We start from the raw sequence: 16,471 nt of genomic DNA, 5'->3' as shown, positions 1-16,471 counted from the left end.
GGATACCTTGACGACATTGTATCAAGGCACTTCCGTGCAGAGGAAGATGCTACTGGAGAATCAGTTGCGGTCGTATCAGATGCAGAAGGGGGAGCAGATAGATCTATTCCTCAGCAAGTTGCAGGAGATTCGGGACCAACTTACTTCCATAGGGGCCACGCCGGATCAGGAGTTAATGGTGAGGACCGCCCTGAACGCAGTCTTTGAGGAGTGGGAGACATTCGTCCAAAGCATTTTGGGCAGAGCGACTCTTCCAGGATGGGAAGAATTGTGGGTAGCTCTTTGCCAAGAAGAGATCAGACGGTTGACCAAGGCAGGAAGTAGCAGCAAAGGAGGTCGAATCAAGAAAGAGGAGGAAGAGGATGCGGCTCTGGCATCTGCGGGACAACAAGGGAAGAGGAAGAAGAAGGACATCTCCAAGATAAAGTGCTTCCATTGTGGGGAGCTGGGCCATTATGCAACCCAGTGTCCCAGGAAGAAGAATAAGGGAGAGGCTTCTGACTCCAAGGCAACGCCGGCTAAGGCGGAGAAGGAGGTAGAGACTGATGACGATTGTGCCATGAGTGCTCATGTACCTCTAGAGAAGAGGTGGGGAGACATCAAGTTGTAGTCAGGAGGACTACAGAAGATGTGGAGCAGGATCCTTGAGTTACCCAAACTCTTGGATCATATTCGACTATGGGAGCCCCGAGAGGTAGTAGCAAGATGACGGATGTTGGTAGAAGCCAGATGCGGATGGAGCGACAGAGCAGTGCTAGAGTGCAGGGATCTGGACCAGTGCAGTGGGGGTTGCAGCAATGTGAGAGGCACAAAGGATGTTGCAGCAGTGCAAGAAGGCACATAGGTGTTTGCAGCGGTGCGAGAGGCACAAAGTTGTTGCAACAACGCAGAGGTAGCAGAGGGAGCACAAGATAACAACAGAGAGAGCTTCAGCCTCAGGAGGGCTTCTAGCCTGTCAAGGATGTCAGTAGTTGGGTAGATCAGTTACCATCGTCTTAGTAACTGAGTTGCAGTGCAGCATTAGTAGTGGTAGTGCTATGGGCAACACGATGCAGCATGATGAAAGAGGGATGCAGTGCAAATGCAGTGTTGGGAGAAAGGACCAGCAGCAACACGGATGCAGAGGTAGCTGCAGTACAGATGTAGCAGTGGCAGTGGTAGAGCCATGGGCAGTAGTACAAGAGGCAGTGGTGCAGATGATGTTAGGCAACAAGCAATGTTTTTAAAACCGGAACGCCGAACCGGTGACCGGACTAGTCCACCTAATGAACTGGTTTACCGACCGGAACTGGTCTAACCGGGACTGGTTTGGTCTAAACGAACCGGTTTTAGAAAAATACATTAAATAGTTAATTTTTAATGAAACAAAACTATTTTTAAGATTTAAAACCATGATTCCAAGCCAATAGAGACAAAATATGCAAAGTTTGCTTATATACCATGTAAAGGTGAATATATCGAAATGGCACCGAGTGCAATACATGTCATCGACAAAATAGCAAAATACATAAGCAATGAGGCTTTAAATGGCCTATAAAGTCCAAAAACAATGCTGCAAGCTATGAGGCGTTTGGCCTACTACAAGACTACAGTGTACACATGATCAATCATCAAGTTCATCACCACTACTAGCCATAGGATCATCATCAGGAGCTACATAGACATCATCTGGTTCAGAGTCTGAGGATGCCTCAGCCTGATCTGCAACCTCAGTAGCAATGCCACCAATAACAATAGAAGTGGACCTAATGGAAGCACGAGTTTGTCGACCTGCACGACTAGTGCCTTCCATTGGTTCTTTGCCTTTCCTTGATGCCGCTACTGATCTTGGTTCTGATGCCGCCACAAAATTTGCTTCATCCCTGCTAAAGCCATGTCAATATCAAAATCAGCCTCAAACACAGGATGTTCAGTCTCCACCCATTCTGATGTTGGATCAATATCATCCAACACAATGGGATCTAGATCAGGTGCTTTGTTCATCATTTGGTTCCTCCTCAGTCGAAGGTTGTATTGCACGAAAACAAGATCATTTAACCGTTTTTGTTCCTTAAAGGCTTGGAGAGGGTGTTTTTGGAGGGAAAGCACCCTTAATTTCCCTCTAAAACCCCTAAACTACCTTGGAAAAGCCGCACTGTGGGTCCTCAGTGGGCATGGCAGGTAACCGGCTGGTTTAGGACTGGTTAGGACCAGTTAGGTCAAATTTTCCACCACACAGCTTATTAAACAGGGTTTTTTCACCGGTTCCAACCAGTGGGCCTGCTAATCGGCCGGTTAGTCCGATAACCGGTTAACTAGGCCAGTTTTTAAAACTATGGCAGCAAGGCCAAACATCAACACAGGTACTAGTGCCGGATGATCAGAGTGATGTTCAGTGGTGGAGCATTACTAGAGCACATTCCTCACTAAGAAGGAGTGTTGATTTTGGGTAGCATTGGATGTGCTCTAGCCATGAAAATTGGTGGAGAGGTTAAAGCACATGAGATCTCCAAGACCCAGAAATGGTTTGGCGAAATTCCACCCGGTTAGAGAGATATTAAAAAAATAATATTTTTAATGCGTTCTTAAGTCTAAACTTAGGAAAATAAAAATATTAATGGGTATTAATATAAAACTGGGTGAGAAAGTTCTAAATGACATGGATCAAGCCAAATCTAGTCTTAGTCGTTGAAGACTCAACAGAAAAATTATAAGAGGAGGCTTGAGGGTCAGTTGGAGATACACTAAGTTGATCAGTCAGTTTGATTTTCTGGAGCGGAGTTTGCTGAGAAAATTCGAACTAGTGATTTGTTGCAGCGAGGGGCAGTGAGTGCATAGCAGAGAGGCAGAGATAGTGTCGAAGGACCAACGCGGAGGCAGAGAAAGCTACACAAAGCCAACAAGAGCCACACAGAGGGCCAGAAGGACTGCGCAGAGGGCCAGAGGGCCTGCGTGAGTGACGTAGAGGGCTAGAGAACCTGCACAAAGCATCAGAGGGTTGACACAAAGAGTTCCAGGCTGACGCAGAGGGTTCTAGGCTGAAGCAGAGGCCAGGAGGGGTGACGAAGAGCCTCAAAGAGGCGTTGTAGATATTTTCGTGGAGCAGACTTCCCGAATATCTGCTTCCGAAAAGAGGTCTTACTGCCAGATTGATTTCTCTGTCGGGTGAGCCAGTTTGGCATCCAATTGTACTCAAGAAAAGCTGCTTAATAATAAAACCCTCAGAACTGCTGCACCGGTTTTCCCAAGTTGGGTTTTTCTGGGGACAATTGTCCAAAAATAACGATGTCCCTTGTGTGTTTGTCTATTCTTTTAGTTGATGATCTATAGATGGTTGAGATTGTACTTGTGTTTATTTTCAGTATTTATATGGTTAAATAAATTGTTAAGTAATTAAACAAGTAGGTGAAATAAACCAAATAGTACAAGAAGAATTTCTAACGGGTTAGACTTAGAAATTTCTACAGTTTTTTTTTTATTACTCACTGAAGCTTTGGGGTGCGTGCTTACTTGAAAAACACCTTTTTGCCTACAAAACAAAAAAAACCACACAACCCAAAACGAGCATGCAAAAAAAACAAGCCTTACTGCTTAAAGTTAGATTTCGCCTGGAAACTAAATATTTTCCTCAATGTTTTTGATTTTCCGAGATCACACTAAGGCGCGACTGAAAAGAGCATACGCATGAGAAAAATCCTTCCTTTCTATTTCTGATTTGCCCAGATCGCACAAAGTCGTGGGGCAAAGAGCATACGCAGAAATGAAAGGTATAGATTCAGTAATAAAAACGGAGAGATAAATAAACCGAAATAAATAGAGAGATAAATAACTAAAACTGGAAATAAAGACTGTATACCTTCAGATCTTAAAAATGACGTAGCTAGGGCTACTGAAAACCTTTTTGTGTGAAACGAAAGGGGTTCCTCACTGGAACAGATGCTCCTAACACAATAGAGCAATCCTCTCGGCCCGAAAGCGGTCAGAAACAATAGATCTAGGAAATGACAGTCAGATGCAGTTGTACCGACTTCGGATTTGGATCACCAACGGATGCGGCCCTCAAATAGCTCTGATACCATGTAGATTTAGGAAATGACAGTCGGATGCTGTTGTACCGACTTTGGATTTGGATCACCAACGGATGTGGCCCTCAAATAGCTCTGATATCATGTAGGAATTTATAGGGTAAGTTCCTTAGATAGAAAATCAAGGGACACCGCTCACAAACAGATCACGGATCAGTACACCAGTATTCTTGACGTGGTTAAAACCCTCAAAGAGGGAAACAGTCCACGGCCTGAGCCAACGCGATCACTTTAGGCATTTTATTAGTGTAAAACAAAGAAAATTTACATAAGCTTCTCTCATGAACGGTCATGTTACAAATGACCCTCCATGCTCTTTAAATAGAGATCATGGACCAATCGGGTGTTAAGTCATGGATTAAGTGTCGGTAATACAGAGGAGAGAATGAACCGTCGGATCACTTCATGTCTAGAACATATCGTGACCGTCAGATTCTAGGTTACAAAAGTACAAAGTAAAGAAACACACTTTACCTAACTCTACACTAGACCAAGTTATACTTGACTATTTCCTTTGTGTTGGAATATCCTAACATTCAACACCTTCTCCAACAGAAAACACTATCCACAAAACAACAAAAGTGGATTGAAAAAATTGCTGCCTTCAACGTGGATATATTACATAAGAAAAAGAAGAACAACGTAGTACCAGATGCTTTGTCTAGGAAGGATGAAGAATCATCATTACTTGCAATTTCTGTTGCTGTTCCAGAATGGCTTAGTGAAATTTGAAGTGAGATGATTACAAATGAGGGTGAGGGCCTGCTTATATAGCCATATACATCTTCACCAACGGTCATGTCCCTAGGGACATACCTCTTCATTAACTGATTGCTAGTTAATTAATCATCATTTATTATTTTTATTGTTTACATTTATTTGTATTATTTTATATATATTTTCTTCATAACATTCTAATTGTGTGTATTGGGCCTTTTCACTTTGGAGATGCATAAGGTACATCTATGCTGGCTATTTCTTGCCAATCTGTCTTTGTGTTTCAGCGATTGACTGGTCACTCAATGGACTATAATTAAATTCCAGCTTCAGTTTTTAATTTTTTGTTACTTTAATTCTTTATGAAGATGTTCTCTTTATCCTTTAAGCTACTTCTTGTAAAATAGAGGGCGCTGTTTTCTATTGGTTAATTTGTAGATTTTTTCCATATTCTTTATAGATTGACAATTAAGAACGGCTTCTTCAAGAAAGATATGGAGGTTGAACTATATACAAATCAACTGTAAGGTTGGAATATTTATTCGTGTCTTAAGATGTCTGTATCGGGGAATACTTTCTATGTTTAAAATGGCAGATAGAAGATAATTGGCAATGTTATTGTGTTTGAATATTTTCCTTAAGATTTTAGAACTGCATACGGACATGAAAACAAGCACATTATAATGTAGATACACTCTAAGGTTAGCTAGGTTTAGGCTAGCCAAGAACATCCATGACAATGTATCGTCATGTTTTACATGTATTGCATCATTTACAGTACTACATGTAATACTCAGTGTTGCACACATCGCGATCGGGATTTAATCGGCGCCGAGAAAAAAGCGGAAAAAATCGTTAAAATCGGGAAAAAATCGGAAAAAAGCGGGAAAAAATCGTTTGGCACAAAAATATTCATTTTTTTTCAATTTTTTTAATATCTAAACCATCTACAACATAAAATAAATACATTGACACATAAATATGATAAAAAAACTAATATATAAGATGTTTAATATCATTTCTAGCGCTAAAATCACACATAACATTGAATCATGTCCTGAATAGTAAGTCCCAACTCAGCCTCAAAATATCAACAAAAAATATGATAATGTATCTCATCATGTCATAATGTCATATACAATAAAATGAAAGTCTAATCCTATTGATTTCCTCTGCCCCTCTTGCGAGAAAATGCCACAGCTTTCCCTTTCCCTCTAGATGTAGATGCTGGTGCCCGTGCAGGTGGAAATGGCAGTGGAGTCTGATGTGATCTAGACGTTGAAGAACTAGAAGTAGGAGCTATAGGAGGTAGACCACGTCCTCTACTGGTGGCAGGGGTAGCCCGGGCAGGTGGTGTCACTTGGAAACATTACAATCTCCCAATCCTGAAATCCTGAAAAACTGATAAGTCTGCTGGATTTTAATTGAAATCTAAAATTCTACTTTCTCCATATGAAATCCAATGAGGCTGGAACCACTCTCAAACATCCTGAGTCATTTCATGGTAATGTTAAAAATTTAAGTAAAAGGATGAAAATGAAGATTAAGGAGAATGTCACTTTTACTTTAAGAATTTAACATTACCATGAATAGCATATCCATACTAGGGCCTAGACTTGATCATTAAGCTACCCCACTCAAAAATTATTTGTTTCTTTCAAAAAACATTGCATGAAAAAACCCAAAAAAAGTTATAAAACTATGCTGTCCTGAGCCCCCACGATTTTTTCGTTAAAAATCGCGCTTTTTTTCGAAAAAATCGCGATTTTTTGAAAAAAGCGCGATTTTTTCAGTAAAAATCGTCAAAAAAAAAAGTAGGCGATTTTTTCGTATAAAAATCGCGATTTGATCGGCAAGATGAAAAAATCGCGATTTTCCGATAAAATCGCGATTTTATCGCGATTTTAACAACACTGGTAATACTCTCTGCCCTATCTCATCATACACTAATATCTAGTAATATAAAACAGTTAAGGTGGTCTCACTGCCTAAGTAACTTTAACTGTATTTGTTATCATTATCTTTTATGCCATTTTATATTACTAACATGTTAGTAGAGACATGCTCATTTAATACTGTATATTAGCATTAACTTTATATTAACACTGTAGCTCATTGGTTGCTCCTCCACTATTTCTGAGTGTGCGAAGTGATGTCTTGTGGCTACTCATGAAGAGTGGATATGAAATTATGGATTGACTAAACAAATTGGGATAAGGAAGTTTTAATTCTACTTGTATAGTCTAGAAGGAAATGAAAAACTGATAAAAATCTGGTAATACTTGGGACTCTCTTTGTAACCTTAACAAATGGTTGTAATCTTGTATGTATTACTTGACTTTTAGAGTTTTTTTACTGCTGATAGACACAACTCAGATATGAAGTGAGAGCCCGATAGTGTTACTTCACTATTATGTAGTTACTTCTCAAGTTCACTATTATAGTCAAGGTTTTCAGATGCTAGAAACTTGTAGATTGTGTCTTCAACATTACTGTTTATATTTTATATGGCTTGTGTGTGAAATGTAATTGCATCTTTCATGCCAATTTCCCTGCAATTGTTTTCATGAAAGGAACGGGAAAATAAAAATTCCATCGACTTGGAATGGTTTCTTTCTGTTCAAGGGGATATTGTTGGTAGATGTTTAGCAGAAAGCTGCTGGCTAAAAATAAGAGTTGGATATTCCTAAGTGCGTTTTTTTCATTTTCAGATTCTTGTCATTGTTGGAGAGACTGGCTCAGGGAAGACAACACAGATACCTCAATATCTTCATGAAGCCGGTTATACAAAACGAGGGAAGGTGCGATGTTTTTCTCTTATTAAGCAAGTTTCTTTCAGCTCGTCACTGTAGCAAATGAGAATAACTAGTAGCAACTTTGTGTAGAAACAAGAATATTTGAAAATGAAAATGTTCTTTGATAAGGCTGGTTTTCAATGCTATTCTCCACTCGCTAGAGAGAGATGAATCAATGGCTGGGTTGATATTTTGGGACTTGAAAAAAAAACAAATCTCGCCAATTTACAATAGATGTTATGAAATGGAGCAACCTATAGGTTGAAGAAGGTGATAATTAGAACAATTTTTGACTGTGTTCATGTGCTGAAAATTAAGTAATGGTCTGTGCTTATTGGTGGCATACTGATTTACTGTTACATACCCTGATAAATTTTGCAGCACCATATCTGAATTTAATTCCTGGCTATTTATTTTATGCCCAAAAAATATATTCACCCAGTAAATTATTTTTCTGAAGAACTACTGAATAAAAGTACACTGGTATTTTAACTTAAATATTTTGCACTGGGAATTTAAATAGAAATCAATTATAAACACAACAAAATTTTCCTTCACTTTTTATTACTCAGAAAAATTAAGGGTTCCGTTAACAGAGAAAATGACTCTCGTAGAATACATAAAAAATACAGCTAATGGAACCTGACAAAATCAGTTCCCAGAAATTTGTCCTGCTATTTAGCTATGTCTCTGACAAGTTCGGTTCTCCTGAAGCTGCTTGGCCCCTCCACTCATGTGGCCTCAACCCTCTTGGCCTCCCCACACTTGCGGAACACTTGCTCAAACTCAGTCTCGACTCTCAACCCTCTCGGCCTCTCCATGTTTTCTTCACACTCTCAACCCCAAATTCCAAGTAAATCTTGGCCCTTCACTTGTGTGCTCCACCTGCAAAATTCATGCTCTCACTCGAATTTCCACCTAACATTTCGTCTCCCCTTTGTCTCGAGTCTCTCACTCCTCTTGTGAAATCCGCTGTTCCAATAATTCGGTATGGCTTTCACCTCTCTTAGGCTTCTTTTATAATTTCTCTTTGAGTTGGATCTCAAACCCTCGATCTCCTAAGTGATGAATGGCTAGAATAAGATCCTAAGCCTCACTTGAGATCAATGATAGAGATTAGATCTAACTCACTAAAATGAATCAATTTACTTTTCATTAGAAAACCTTAGTCCATTAGCCAACATTAATTAATAAATTATTTAATGTGCTTTTCCTAAGTTAGACTTAGGAAAGAGATCATAAAATTCACTAAGCTTTAATGTAGATGTATTTGCTTGAGCATGATTTTTCTGCAGAGTGTGATGCTCCTGAAACAGAAATGCAGGAACAGAAAAGTGGCTGTATTGTTTTTTTTGTTAGGGAATTTATGCTGATCCTTCTCATGGCCGAGAGCGCCATTGCTGGTTTTTGACATAGTCAAGAGCTCTAGTATTGGCAGATTCCGGTAGTGATCTTCGCTACAGATCTCAGCTATATAAATTTATGCTCTGCAATGCTCAGTGTATAAGTGCCAGATCCATGGCTTCCACAATGCCCACACAGTTTATTCATGCACAATCCTCCAATGCTGCTTCACGCATAGATCTCTACGCGCAGGTCTTCCTCTGGCTTTGGTCCACTAATTAAATTCTTCACCATAGTCATGCATCCCACCTTGAAATGCATAAAAAATGCCTAGACCACTGTCATAAAATGGAGAGCCGACCGCTTTGAATAAAAAATCGACTCACAAATCTGGTACTATAAGCTATTATGAGCACACGCAACAGCTGCAAGCAATGCTGAGCAATTTGATCGAGCTATGAATAGGGGCAGCAGAAAGATGGTGCTGCGGAAGCAACAACGGCCAGTGGTCAACACGAAGGCAGCCAAGAAAGGAGGAAGCCGATGCCCTAAGGCTCTGATACCAATTGAAGAAATATATGAATACAAAATAATAATATCAGAGACAAGAAACTGGGTGGAAAAGGCCTCAAGCCTCAATCACTCATATCACAATATTCATCTTCCAACGATACAAATATATAATACAATGATGAAACCGCCTCATATGTTTTCACCTTGACACCTCACGAAAGAGATAAACATGGATGAGAGAAAATAGGATCTAGAAACTCTAGAAACATACCTAGGATAAAAACTATATCCTAAGATGTGAAATAAATAAAGGTGGTACATTAGGACTTAATGATTGTTTATGTGAGTAAGAGGCTGACAACGAAGATCCCAATATAGGCAATTGATTTTGGTGATATGTAGGTATTTGTCGTAGCATGATTTTTTTTGGATGCTAGAGGCCATGTGGAGCTTGTTTGTTGATTTATTTTTGGTTTAGAGATGGATTGCACTTGGTGCTATTTTGGTTATGTGTTATGAATACAATATATATAAATAATATAAATATAAATAATGATGATAATTGTAATAATGATTAGTTTGTTAGTAATTAGTACTGAAGAGGCTTGTCTAAATGGGCATGTCTAAGCAGGGCCTCACTCTCATTTGTAATTATCATTCTCATTCATACTTTTTAATATTTATATATTCTTGTATCTCAATGGAGATTTACATATTCCAAGACTTCTGGAGTATTTTAACTTGAAGATCGAACACTGTTCGTTCCATTTGGTATCAGAGTTGTTCGATTCTCTGGTCGCTCCACTGCTGCACAGAGCCGCGCTCCCTGATCCACGTCCTTGGCCATTGACTCTTTGTCAACGTTATTGTTGTTGCAATTCAAGTGTTTCGCTACAAGTTTTTGGAGATTCTCCATTTTGCCTGAGGCCTTGGGCCATTAAAAAATTAAAAAAAGAAAAGAAAAGAAAGAAATAATTAAAAAAAAGGAAAAGAAAGAGAAAAATTATATATATATATATATATATATATATATATATATATATCATTGAAAAAAAAAAGAGTTAAAAAAATAATTAAAAAAGAAATATATATTAACAACAAAAACAAAAAAAGAAAAGAAAAAAATAACAACACCGCAGTCGTAGCCAACCTAGAGTAGCCAGAGCCGTGCCCAAAAACAAACACCGAGGCCCGCCGCCATTCTCGTCCAACGCTGCAACCTCTAGACAATGCCATTGCCGAGTTGCCACCCACGCCATGCAGGGTGTCGTTCGCCGATGTGCAACACACCACCACGTCTCCTGTTGCAAGAAGCCCCCGCAATACCTGTCCACTGCTGCCCACAAATTTTCTGCCCCACGATGCTGGAACCACATATTCATCTACGTCGGGTTGCACAAACCAACAACATCGACGTTGAGCTACACTGTGGTCTTCCGCCGCCTAACGCCACCCTGGAGACGCCCAGACCGTGGATTCTTCTGTCGCACGCAGCCCCACGACCACATCTCTGCCGCTGCAACCAGCCATTCTATCATCCGTCGAACTGTTATGTTTCATCTGTTTGCCATCTTCTGTGCCCTAGTGGTAGCAATTATCCGACGTTACCCAGTGAGCACCATTGTTACAAATATAAATTATATAAAATAACAATAAATATAAATAAATGTAAAAATAATCAAGTAGTGATTATGTTAAATAATTATTAGTTAAGTGAAGAGGCATGTGTAAAAGACATGTCCAATCGTGAAAGGACCCCTGCCTAGTATATATGCGGGTCCTCATTGTAACATTCAACATCTCTTGTACATTTTTATATATAATAAATTATTACTACAAAATACCTCTTGTGTGTTTTTACATTAAAGTCAGCAAGCTGTAAGTTTTGTTGCTTCAGTGGTACCAGAGCCATGCGAGTCTTCGAACGTTATCCGCCACACAATATAACCATGTGAGTCCTTGAATGTTATCCACCGCACAATATGCCATTACATTTATGTCCTGAATTCATTGAGCAATTTAGTAAAATTCAAGAAGCATTTCAACGATTAGAAAAATCATGTGCAAAAATTACAACATGTTTTAAGAAAAGTTATGCAAAAATCCATAATAAGGAAGATGATAGTGACGGTGAAGAAACAAAACAAGGTGAGCAGAAGAAGAAGATTTTGATCAGAATGATGATAATGAAAATGAAGATGTACTAGATAATGATGAGTATGAAAATGATATCAATCAAGATGAGGATCCAGAAGAAGTTGATTTCGATGTGGATTAGGACTATCTTGAGAAACAAGAAGATGAACAATATCATAATAATGAGGAAGACGCTGAAGAAGACATTGATGATGATGAAGATGGAAACAACAATAATTCTTTGAGTCCTCCCAACCCTCCTATTCCTTCCTCTTTCTTACTGCCCAATAAATTCCAACGACTTAAGTCTTGCTAATCCTCCAAATCCTTCCTCCCACTTACTGTCCAATAATCGGAGGCCCAACAAAAGTAGAAAAATAACTTTAAGGCTCAACGAGAACAAAAATTTCGGTAACACAAGTGACTTTGCTCATCGTCCTGCTGCGCCCTCTCCCGTATTGCGCAATAATAATAGTAATTATGAGAGTGATGACAACGATAACAACACAAGTGGAAGAAGATCAAGAAGATTAATTGGAAATGGAAATTCCAATGATAATGAGTATGGAAGTAGAACTGCAAGAAGAATATCAAGAAGATTAAATGAAAATAGAAATTTGTATGGTGAAGAGAATACACCATTCACATTTGGCTTTGGCACTGGGATTGCGAATGCTTTAGCAGGTAGTCGCAATGCTATTAGAGAAGTGTGTTTTCATGAAATTGCTCGTTTTAGAGTAATGCGCGACATTCAGGTGCTGCATAGACAAATAAAAAATAGCAGCCCTGTGGAGAGGATCCCCGTCCAATAGTTGGCTCGCATCTTAGTCGTTTCGAACGACAATACGAACAACACGGGACATTCAGAGGATGAATTGAACAAACCCTTAGAGGTTACAATTAATTCAGGTGGAGTTGTTTTCGTTGCACTGTTTGAAGTCACTGAAGAAAACTCCAGTTATTCAAAGGAGGGAGTAACTGTTATGAAGTTCTCTTCCTCAAGGATGGCCACTCAATCTAAGTGCTTGGGTTATGAATTTGCTAAACGTTTGGGAGTCCAAACACCTCAAGCTAGAGTTATTCATAATTCCAGGGATGAGTGGCAGAGTAACAAGGATGCTGTTGAGAAACCAAGAAATATGGCAAGTGCAGAGCGAGATGAGGTGGGCACAACAACATGTACTGAATTGCTAGAAGCCCTTGAATTGAGTCGTTGCTTATTACTTATGGGGTATGTACATGGTTGCCCATGGTTGGACAATTCATTTGCATTTAATACTCAAGAAGCTGCTCAAAAGACTGCTGCAACTCTTGGCAAGCTATTGGTTCTAGATTTAGTTGTTTGAAATGAAGACCGCCTGCCTTGTTGTCAGCTTGGATGGCGTGGGAATCCGACAAATCTTTTATTCACATAAAAACTTCCATTTATAAATGTGGATGTCTCATTACATGAAAAATATGAATTTATGCCTCGAAGAAACAGAGGAATTGCAGTTTCTCATAGGGAAAGGAGATTTAACTCAGTGGACAACGGGTTTGGTTTTGATAAAGTAGGTCTTGTTTCACACAATTCTGACACATCTGATTGGTGTGGTTCTGCGGGGGATATTCATGCAGTAGAGTGTGGGGCATTGAAAAATGATATGAGTGACTTTTACGTTGTGGCAATTGATTCTAAAGTTCCACACCGGCCTCCCGCTGGAAAAAGGTCGTCTAATCAATTGCAATATCCAAAGCTGGTGGAGCTTCTTCTAAATAATGTTGTTTTTCGTCAAATTTGCTTTATGAAATATTTGGGGAGAGACTTGGTTTTCAAAATTTGGCTGAAACTGCAGGGAATTTAGATTCTTGTTCTTTGGAAAGTGTTGACCAAGTAAAAGTTGTTCAAGAGTTCCGAGCTGATCTTCGTGGTGCCCTGTCATCAACACAACGACACCACTCCATTCTACTGCGGCCTGTGTTCTGTTGCATCCACGCTGCCTTTCCACTCCACCATTCTCGACTGCATACACTGCTCCGCGTCCCTCTTTGCTGTGCCTTCCCCCCGACGTGTAGCTACACATGCCGATTAAGAGGGGTTCCTGCCCCCACGTCAAGTGTTTGTCCCTAGATTCGCGGTGATACATTACGGACAGGGTCAATATATGGTCACCTGTTATATATAGAGATCTGCCTTAATATATACTCGAGAGATGTGAGCAAAGTGAAGACAATTGTTCAAGATTAAAGTGAAAAAAATTGTCAATGTTAAGCTTTGAGGACAAAGCTTTTGAAGGAAGGGGCAATGTTACGAATATAAATTATATAAAATAACAATAAATAACAATAAATGCAAAAATAAATAATCAAGTAATGATTATGTTAAATAGTCATTAGTTAAGTGAAAAGCTATGTTGCAGGAAACGTGGTGCAGGGGTACGTTTTCGTACGAAAACTGGTACGAAACGGTGAAATGTGTTTGGTACGGCCATGAAACGCGTTTCTGGCCGTACTGCCACGTTTCACGAAACTGAAACGTGGCTAGTACGACCGAAAACGCGTTTCACGGCCATACGACCCACGTTTCACCATTTACTTGTGTTTTTAATTTTTTTTTTTTTAAATTTGTTTTTTAATTTATTTTTAGGGTACGCTAGTGACTTCTAGCTGCTTCGAGATGCCTGTTTAAAGTTATAAAAGTGAACTTTTGCCCTTGTGTTGATATGCAGTTCATCAGGAAGTTTGAGGCATATGCAGTTCATGGTAATGTTAAATTCTTAAAGTAAAAGTGATATTCTCCTTTATTTTTCATTTTCATCCTTTTACTTAAATTTTTAACATTACCATGAAATGGCTTAGGATGTTTGAGAGTGGTTTCACCCTCATTGGATTTCATATGGAGAAAGTAGAATTTTAGATCTCACTCAAAATCCAGCAGACTTATCAGGATTTCAGGATTGGGGGGATTGCAATGTTTTCATTGGATTTTATCATGTACTAGGGTATGGAATTTGTATTTAATCAAGAGAACCAAGCCCTCTATGCAGTGGAGACTCCCAATAATCAAGAGCATGTAGGGTACTAGGGTATGAAACTTTTATTTAATCAAGAGCACTAAGGTCGTTCGACTATGTAGGAGGAGACTCCCAATCAAGCACGAGACAAGAAATTAGAAATTTCTCGTGGCTGATTTTGGATATTTCTATTTTCATTATGTGATCATTCATGAGTAAATGTGATGTAAATTTAGAGACTTATAGTTTATGCATTGACAATTGACAATTTTATCATAATGTAATAAATTAGAATTTAGAATGTATCATATATGCTTTATGATTGCACATATTTCTTAAATGTCTTAATATATATATATATATATATATATATATATATATATATATATATATATATATATATATATATATATTCGCATTTCCCCGTTTCCAAAATTTGGGGAGGTCGCGTTTCGTATCGCTTCCCATTTCGGAAACTCGTACCCGTTTCCCCGTTTCGTGCAACCTAGGTGAAAAGGCATATCTAAAAGACATGCCCAATCGTGAAAGGACATCTGCCTAGTATCTATGCGAGTCCTCATTGTAACATTCAACATCTCTTGTACATTTTTATATATAATAAATTATAATTACAAAACACCTCTTGTGTATTTTTACATTAAAGTCAACAAGCTATAAGTTTTGTTGCTTCAACTATCAACCCATAGCATCATTTCTTCAGCTGCCGATCGGCTTGGCACCGTCTTCCATTACTCCCGTAGCTGGTTCAAATTCCTTTCCGCTGCAACTTCAACACACCAGCTGCCAACCCATCTACTACCACTGCATTACCATCGGTACACACAGTCCATCATTCGAATAACTGTTGACCTTTGCAAATACACGAGTTTCCAAGTGGATGATTGGGAGCGTTGCAGTCACATTTGATTTCAGTTTTGTAGACTTGATAATTAAACGCATTATAAATAGAATTAAAGAACTTTCTCAGATTTGAAGGTGTATAAATGAAACAATATCAATAGTAAGTTTTAAAAATTAAAAGAGAAGTGCTAATTAATATTTTATGGCTTGGTTAAGATTGCCCAAAAATTACCAAAGGGAAGACTAAATTCATAGGGGCCTTAGGTATCATCGAAAGGATATTTAAATTATGAGTACTGAAGATTCTACTCGAGTATTATCAAGTATTATTTCTAAAGGGCTATTCCAAAAAATAATTAAAAAAAATTGTAGTAAGAAAGGAAAAGGGAGAATAAATAAAGAAACCTACATATAAAGTCAATAATAAAAAGAAAAAGAAATTATTGATTCCACCATGAAAAAAAGAAGAAGAGTTTATTAAAGGAATAGTAAGTTTAAAAATAAAATAAAATAGGTAAGCTTCATAGTCAAAAGTATCATTTGACGAAAAATAACGTCAATCATTGAAATGAATGAAATTTTAACATCCACGAGACTAGCTATAGTCTATGGGACCACTAGCTTCCCTGCTTTTTGCCTCTTGCAGTTCAATCCTCTTATTATTCAAATTAATGATGAGTTGACCCAACCTTCTAACAATGCCCTCACTGAAAAGACAATGCCAAGGAACCGATGTTACCCTATTGCTGTAACTGTCTTTGATGTCTCTGAAAGCATCACATTCCAAAATAATTTTGTTTTGATTCCACTGCCCCAGAAGTGCAAAAAGTACACACCTGCTCTTCCCAAGCTTCTTTAGGTCTTTTCCACTGATCTGTTTCACACCGTAATTGATGCGAGTTAGTTCTTAATTGAGCAATAAGAATCTTTGCTCTCCATGGAATGCTAGCTCCAATGTACTCTTTTTGTTGGAGATCACACGCGGGGTTGAATTCTTGAACATAGTACTTCTTTTTACCCAACTCTTTTCCCCATATATGCTTACAAA

At 38.7% G+C, this 16,471-nt stretch overlaps 1 protein-coding gene and 1 pseudogene across 5 annotated transcripts in view; both read left to right on the top strand.

Moving 5' to 3' along the window:
* LOC149212335 (pre-mRNA-splicing factor ATP-dependent RNA helicase DEAH1-like) overlaps nucleotides 1-16,471 on the top strand; it is a 425,880-nt gene that overhangs the window by 285,998 nt on the left and 123,411 nt on the right. For all 5 annotated transcript variants that reach the window (XR_016250762.1, XR_016250761.1, XM_089391822.1 and 2 more), the window contains exon 18: nucleotides 7,493-7,582. Coding sequence is in view for 3 of the 5 variants with exons in the window: in XM_089391822.1 (XP_089247948.1) it covers nucleotides 7,493-7,582 (90 nt within the window). In the remaining 2 variants the exon portion in view is untranslated. The remainder of the gene's footprint in view (nucleotides 1-7,492; nucleotides 7,583-16,471) is intronic.
* LOC149212337 (dual specificity protein phosphatase PHS1 pseudogene) lies at nucleotides 8,841-13,679 on the top strand (annotated as a pseudogene).

Source organism: Pinus tabuliformis, chromosome 1_1 (genome assembly GCF_031772625.1).
Source record: "Pinus tabuliformis cultivar Carrire ecotype Pingquan chromosome 1_1, CPIR1, whole genome shotgun sequence".
NCBI classification, from domain to species: domain Eukaryota; kingdom Viridiplantae; phylum Streptophyta; class Pinopsida; order Pinales; family Pinaceae; genus Pinus; species Pinus tabuliformis.
The sequence above is the reverse complement of the archived record's forward strand: the minus strand, read 5'-3'. Positions and strand labels throughout refer to the sequence as shown.